This window comes from Aedes aegypti, unplaced genomic scaffold (assembly GCF_002204515.2).
Source record: "Aedes aegypti strain LVP_AGWG unplaced genomic scaffold, AaegL5.0 Primary Assembly AGWG_AaegL5_hic_scaff_1646_PBJ_arrow, whole genome shotgun sequence".
Classification (NCBI taxonomy): domain Eukaryota; kingdom Metazoa; phylum Arthropoda; class Insecta; order Diptera; family Culicidae; genus Aedes; species Aedes aegypti.
Window position 1 is genome coordinate 64,568 of NW_018735102.1, and position 7,927 is coordinate 72,494.

At 43.3% G+C, this 7,927-nt stretch overlaps 1 protein-coding gene across 1 annotated transcript; it reads right to left on the bottom strand.

The window, feature by feature from the left end:
• Positions 1-266: 266 nt before the first annotated feature.
• On the bottom strand, positions 267-1,992 carry LOC110680598. The gene is made up of 3 exons (XM_021856392.1): positions 1,977-1,992; positions 1,346-1,629; positions 267-1,082 (listed from the first exon to the last, which is right to left on the bottom strand). Exons 1-3 carry the CDS (start codon positions 1,990-1,992, stop codon positions 267-269), a joined length of 1,116 nt encoding a protein of 371 aa, XP_021712084.1.
• Between the last annotated feature and the right edge of the window lie 5,935 nt (positions 1,993-7,927).

A 7,927-nucleotide genomic window follows, 5' to 3' on the forward strand; every position in this document is an offset into this window, starting at 1 on the left:
CTGACGGCTGATGGACTAAAACTATCAATATCACTCTCGGACTATCATTCTGATTTGACAACCAATAGCAAATGCTATAATTATGCACACCTTTCCTTCTATGGTTGAGCACCATAACTTTCCGAACACTGTTTTTGTCCTGGAACACCCTAAGAAGGAAGCAGAACCGTATATTTTGTTGATCTAGTTGACTAGAGATTTGTGTTAGCGTTTTGATTGCATGTATGTATATAAAAAACATAAAACAAGATGGCAGAATCAACAACCTAATTGACAAACCTTGATTTTTTGCAGTTGGTGGTCCTTTCACTGTTTTCAACTATCGATATAAATCTTCTTGCGGTCCTCCGCCCCCGGGACGGTTCCGCCTCCGTTGAGTGTCGTGGTCGTCCCAGAACCGCCCCGGATATAAAGCTCGGATGTCCATCAACCGTCGTCGTGACCGGCTGCTGGTTCTGATGGTTATGTTGATGGTGATGATGATTATTATGCAGGAAACTGTTAGTCCCTCCCGTGCCTGTGGCGGCGGCCACTCCATCTCTGCCATGTTCATCGTTCGGGATGGAGAAATGACGGTACGAGATGAATTCCGGTGCCATCGGTTGCTGTTGACGCTTGGCCGCATCTAGCCTTTGCTTTTTGATTTTCAGGTAACCCAAGACCGAAACGAGGACAATGAACACGATTATCCCGAGGCAGCAGCCAACTATTAAACCCAGTCGACGAGTTAAAATCGAATGAATAATTCCCTGGCTGGACATTCCGTCGACCTCCGCGAGAGGGTTTGGTCCAATTGAATCCAGCGTTCGGACTTCGGTGCATTTCGACGTTGGCGTGTCCATCATCAGCGAGAGCAACGTGTTCGAAAAGGATGTATCCAACTCGCCCGCCATGAAGCCACCATTTTGATTATTTAAAACTTGGTTTTGAATCTGATTCGATTGGTTCAGTAGGCTGTTGATGTCATTTTGGTACGAGAGCCAGTTGCCCAACCCGAGCACGCAGATCAAATATCGTGTATTCGATGACAGGCGATCCAATTTAGCGGAATTTGCCAATCGGTTCAATGTTTTGCCGCGGAACTGTTAGAAAAAGAGGGGAAAACAAATCAAATGGTTGCCATGATGAAACATTCCACAGTGGGCAAAAACTGGCCGAAAGCAGCAAAGAACGTGTACGCTCCCTAATTTAAGAAAAAAATATTCATTGTAAAATGTATTGAAATATGAAAATAAGAGCTAAATGGACATCAAGAGTACATCTGCGGTGATCACCTTTGGTCAGCTTTTACCCACTGTGCACCCTGTCATCATGGGGAAAAAGCATGGCATGCTAAGCTACTTACATCCTCCACTGTGTCCAGCGAGTGGAATATCACGTGGTACCCGTGCAGCCCAGAATGTTCTCGACTCTGCCACGAAACGAGCACCGAGTACGGCTGGATGTCCTGGATGGCAATCTTCAGAATCATCGGAACGTCGCAAAATTCGAGCGGCTCCATGGCCAGCAAACTTTTTCCATGAACTTCCGTCGGCTGCTCGCAACGCACGTTTTCGCTGGTCCATTTCCGGTGATCACTCAACCACTCCCACAACTCCTGCGTCTCGCACGAACAGTTCAGATGGTTCTCTGCACGGAAAGAAAAAAAAAAGAACAGAAAATGTCATAATCATTACCATTTTGACGTCGTTCCAGAATCGAACCAATTAAACCCTTTCCCGACGCCATTCCCAATCAATTTTAACTGCACATCAAAACTTCACATTCATTTTCATTTCTCGCAGCAGCAGCAGCAGCACACTGGAAATTGATCCGCAATTTGCTCCGTTTAACGAGAGAAGGGTCACACTGCCCACGGTGGGTATTACGGTTTTATTAACTGTTGCCATCATCGAAAGTAGCGCAAACTTTTATGCTAACGAGGAGAGATTAGCAAACGGCAGTCCCTCCTGGAAATCGTTGTCGTCGTCGTTTACCGGATGGAGCCAACATGGTTCTTCGCCCGTCGTAACAATTACGCCAAAATGGCCCCCCAAAAAAGGTCGACGGTTGCCATGGCGAGGATAATGGCAGTAGGCGATGACGGTACCGGCAACGCATCAAGTAAACATGTCTCAAGTCGTTCAGTGGAACGTGGATTTCTGTTATGATCTGAATCCGAGGAAGATGAGAAGGTTCGTCTATATTTGCTACAGAAAATGGCTTTGTTGAAATCTTCTTCGAAGCCAGATAATCATCCATCGAAAAGATCAAATTTCATCAACATATACTTTCGAGTTTCTAATAGGAAATCAATTACTCCGATGATAAACTCACTAGAATTGCTCATCGACAGATTTACTAGGATTTCATCTAGGCCTGACAAGATATAAAAAGAAGATTCAAAGAACCACGATTAAATATTAAAAACAATCTCATCCAGAGATTAGGAAAAACTTAATCCAAAGGTTCGAGAAAATCTCAAACAGAGATTTGTGCGTTTGTCAAGACAGAAAGAATCTCGTCAAAATATTTGAAAGAATCTCGTTGAGCAATTTGAAAGAATGTCGTCCAGGGATTCGACAAAATTTCGTCTAGAGATTCGACAGTATTTCCTCAAGATATTTGAAAGCATCTCGTCTAGAGATTCGACAGAATGTCGTCTAGAGATTCGACAGAATCTCGTCTAGAGATTCGACAAAATCTCGTCTAGAGATTCGAAAAAATTTCGTCTAGAGATTCGACAGAATGTCGTCTAGAGATTCGACAGAAAACTTGTCGATGGTTCGAAAGAATCTCGTCTAGAGATTCGAAAGAATCTCGTCTAGGGATTCGTCAGAATCTCGTCTAGAGATTCGACAGAATCTCGTCTAGAGATTCGACAGAATCTCGTTTAGAGATTCGACAGAATCTCGTCGAAAGATTCGACAGAATCTCGTATAGAGATTCGACAGAATCTCGTATAGAGATTTGACAGAATCTCGTATAGAGATTCGACAGAATCTAGTATAGAGATTCGACAGATTCTCGTATAGAGATTCGACAGAATCTCGTCTAGAGATTCGACAGAATCTCGTCTAGAGATTCGACAGAATCTCGTCTAGAGATTCGACAGAATCTCGTCTAGAGATTCGACAGAATCTCGTCTAGAGATTCGACAGAATCTCGTCTAGAGATTCGACAGAATCTCTTCTAGAGATTCGTCAGAATCTCGTCCAGAGGTTCGTCAGAATCTCGTCTAAGGATTCGTCAGAATCTCGTCCAGAGATTCGACAGAATTTCGTCCAGAGATACGACAGAATCTCGTCCAGTAGTTCGTCAAAATCTCGGCCAGAGATTCGTCAGAATCTCGTCTAGAGATTCGACGGTATCTCGTCTAGAGATTCGTCAGAAATTCGTCTAGAGATTCGACGGTATCTCGTCTAGAGATTCGACGGAATCTCGTCTAGAGATTCGACAGAATCTCGTCTAGCGATTCGACAGAATCTCGTCTAGAGATTCGACAGAATCTCGTCTAAAGATTCGAAAGAATCTCGTCGAGAGATTCGACAGAATCTCGTCTAGAAATTCGACAGAATCTCGTCTAGAGATTCGACAGAATCTCGTCTAGAGATTCGACAGAATCTAGTCTAGAGATTCGACAGAATCTCGTCTAGAGATTCGACAGAATCTCGTTTAGAGATTCGACAGAATCTCGTCGAAAGATTCGACAGAATCTCGTATAGAGATTCGACAGAATCTCGTATAGAGATTTGACAGAATCTCGTATAGAGATTCGACAGAATCTAGTATAGAGATTCGACAGATTCTCGTATAGAGATTCGACAGAATCTCGTCTAGAGATTCGACAGAATCTCGTCTAGAGATTCGACAGAATCTCGTCTAGAGATTCGACAGAATCTCGTCTAGAGATTCGACAGAATCTCGTCTAGAGATTCGACAGAATCTCGTCTAGAGATTCGACAGAATCTCTTCTAGAGATTCGTCAGAATCTCGTCCAGAGGTTCGTCAGAATCTCGTCTAAGGATTCGTCAGAATCTCGTCCAGAGATTCGACAGAATTTCGTCCAGAGATACGACAGAATCTCGTCCAGTAGTTCGTCAAAATCTCGGCCAGAGATTCGTCAGAATCTCGTCTAGAGATTCGACGGTATCTCGTCTAGAGATTCGTCAGAAATTCGTCTAGAGATTCGACGGTATCTCGTCTAGAGATTCGACGGAATCTCGTCTAGAGATTCGACAGAATCTCGTCTAGCGATTCGACAGAATCTCGTCTAGAGATTCGACAGAATCTCGTCTAAAGATTCGAAAGAATCTCGTCGAGAGATTCGACAGAATCTCGTCTAGAAATTCGACAGAATCTCGTCTAGAGATTCGACAGAATCTCGTCTAGAGATTCGACAGAATCTCGTCTAGAGATTCGACAGAATCTCGTCTAGAGATTCGACAGAATCTCGTCTAGAGATTCGACAGAATCTCGTCTAGACATTCGACAGAATCTCGTCTAGAGATTCGACAGAATCTCGTCTAGAGCTTATACAGAATCTCGTCTAGAGATTCGAGGGAATCTTGTCTAGAGATTCGACAGCATCTCGTCTAAAGATTCGACAGCATCTCGTCTAGAGATTTGACAGAATCTCGTCTAGAGATTTGACAGAATCTCGTCTAGAGATTCTCCAGAATCTCGTCTAGAGATTTGACAGAATCTCGTCTAGAGATTCAACAGAATCTCGTCTAGAAATTTGACAGAATCTCGTCTAGAGATTCGACAGAACCTCGTCCAGAGATTCGACAGAATCTCGCCTAGAAATTTGACAGAATCTCGTCTAGAGATTCGACAGAACCTCGTCCAGAGATTCGACAGAATCTCGTCTAGAAATTTGACAGAATGTCGTCTAGAGATTCGACAGAATCTCGTCTAGACGTTCGACAGAATCTCGTCTAGAGATTCGACAGAATCTCGTCTAGAGCTTATACAGAATCTCGTCTAGAGATTCGATGGAATCTTGTCTAGAGATTCGACAGAATCACGTCTAGAGATTCGACAGAACCTCGTCCAGAGATTCGACAGAATCTCGCCTAGAAATTTGACAGAATCTCGTCTAGAGATTCGACAGAACCTCGTCCAGAGATTCGACAGAACCTCGTCCAGAGATTCGACAGAATCTCGCCTATAAATTTGACAGAATCTCGTCTAGAGATTCGACAGAACCTCGTCCAGAGATTCGACAGAATCTCGTCTAGAAATTTGACAGAATGTCGTCTAGAGATTCGACAGAATCTCGTCTAGACGTTCGACAGAATCTCGTCTAGAGATTCGACAGAATCTCGTCTAGAGCTTATACAGAATCTCGTCTAGAGATTCGATGGAATCTTGTCTAGAGATTCGACAGAATCACGTCTAGAGATTCGACAGAATCTCGTCTAGAGATTCGACAGAATCTCGTCTAGAGATTCGACAGAATCTCTTCTAGAGATTCGTCAGAATCTCGTCCAGAGGTTCGTCAGAATCTCGTCTAAGGATTCGTCAGAATCTCGTCTAGAGATTCGACAGAATTTCGTCCAGAGATTCGACAGAATCTCGTCCAGTAGTTCGTCAAAATCTCGGCCAGAGATTCGACAGAATCTCGGCCAGAGATTCGTCAGAATCTCGTCTAGAGATTCGACGGTATCTCGTCTAGAGATTCGTCAGAAATTCGTCTAGAGATTCGACGGTATCTCGTCTAGAGATTCGACGGAATCTCGTCTAGAGATTCGACAGAATCTCGTCTAGCGATTCGACAGAATCTCGTCTAGAGATTCGACAGAATCTCGTCTAAAGATTCGAAAGAATCTCGTCGAGAGATTCGACAGAATCTCGTCTAGAAATTCGACAGAATCTCGTCTAGATATTCGATAGAATCTCGTCTAGAGATTCGACAGAATCTCGTCTAGAGATTCGACAGAATCTCGTCTAGAGATTCGACAGAATCTCGTCTAGAGATTCGACGGTATCTCTTCTAGGGATTCGACAGAATATTGTCGAGAGGTTTAAAAGAATCTTGTCTAGAGATTCGACAGAATCTCGTCTAGAGTTTCGAAAGACTCTCGTTTAGAGATTCGAAAGAATCTCGTCTAGAGATTCTAAAGAATCTCGTCTAGAGATTCGACAGAATCTCGTCTGGAGATTCAACAGAATCTTGTCAAGAGATTCAACAGAATCTCGTCTAGAGATTCGACGGAATCTCGTCTAGAAATTCGACAGAATCTCGTCTAAAGATTCGACAGAATCTCGTCTAAAGATTCGACAGAATCTCGTCTAGAGATTCGACAGAATCTCGTCTAGAGATTCGACAGAATCTCGTCTAGAGATTCGACAGAATCTCGTCTAGAGATTCGACAGAATCTCGTCTAGAGATTCGACAGAATCTCGTCTAGAGATTCGACAGAATCTCGTCTAGAGATTCGACAGAATCTCGTCTAGAGATTCGACAGAATCTCGTCTAGAGATTCGACAGAATCTCGTTTAGGGATTCGACAGAATATTGACGAGAGGTTCGAAAGAATCTTGTCTAGAGATTCGTCAGAATCTCACCTAGAGATTCATCAGAATCTCCCCTGAAAATTCGTCAGAATCTCGTCTAGAGATTCGTCAGAATCTCGTCTAGAGATTCGTCAGAATCTCATCTAGAGATTCGTCAGAATCTCGTCTAGAGATTCGTCAGAATCTCGTCTAGAGATTTGTCAGAATCTCGTCTAGAGATTCGTCAGAATCTCGCCTAGAGATTCGTCAGAATCTCGCCTAGAGATTCGTCAGAATCTCACCTAGAGATTCATCAGAATCTCGCCTGGAAATTCGTCAGAATCTCGTCTAGAGATTCTTCAGAATCTCGTCCAGAGATTCGACAGACTCTCGTCTGAAGAATTTTCAGAATCTCGTCTAGAGATTCGACGGAATCTTGCCTAGAGATTCGACAGAATCTTGTCTAGAGATTCGACAGAATCTTGTTTAGAGATTCGACAGAACCTCGTCCAGAGATTCGACAGAATCTCGTCTAGAAATTTGACAGAATGTCGTCTAGAGATTCGACAGAATCTCGTCTAGACATTCGACAGAATCTCGTCTAGAGATTCGATAGAATCTCGTCTAGAGCTTATACAGAATCTCGTCTAGAGATTCGATGGAATCTTGTCTAGAGATTCGACAGAACCTCGTCCAGAGATTCGACAGAATCTCGTCTAGAAATTTGACAGAATGTCGTCTAGAGATTCGACAGAATCTCGTCTAGACATTCGACAGAATCTCGTCTAGAGATTCGACAGAATCTCGTCTAGAGCTTATACAGAATCTCGTCTAGAGATTCGAGGGAATCTTGTCTAGAGATTCGACAGCATCTCGTCTAAAGATTCGACAGCATCTCGTCTAGAGATTTGACAGAATCTCGTCTAGAGATTTGACAGAATCTCGTCTAGAGATTCTCCAGAATCTCGTCTAGAGATTTGACAGAATCTCGTCTAGAGATTCAACAGAATCTCGTCTAGAAATTTGACAGAATCTCGTCTAGAGATTCGACGGTATCTCGTCCAGAGATTCGACAGAACCTCGTCCAGAGATTCGACCGAATCTCGCCTAGAAATTTGACAGAATCTCGTCCAGAGATTCGACAGAATCTCGTCTAGAAATTTGACAGAATGTCGTCTAGAGATTCGACAGAATCTCGTCTAGACGTTCGACAGAATCTCGTCTAGAGATTCGACAGAATCTCGTCTAGAGCTTATACAGAATCTCGTCTAGAGATTCGATGGAATCTTGTCTAGAGATTCGACAGAATCACGTCTAGAGCTTATACAGAATCTCGTCTAGAGATTCGATGGAATCTTGTCTAGAGATTCGACAGAATCTCGTCTAGAGATTCGACAGAACCTCGTCCAGAGATTCGACAGAATCTCGTCTAGAAATTTGACAGAAT

What these genes read in the sequence shown, in the direction of transcription:
- LOC110680598 (XM_021856392.1), bottom strand. An exon ending in CGCTGGACACAGTGGAGGAT is followed by an intron (nt 1,083 to 1,345) that starts GTAAGTAGCTTA and finishes TTTTTCTAACAG; the next exon opens with TTCCGCGGCAAAACATTGAA.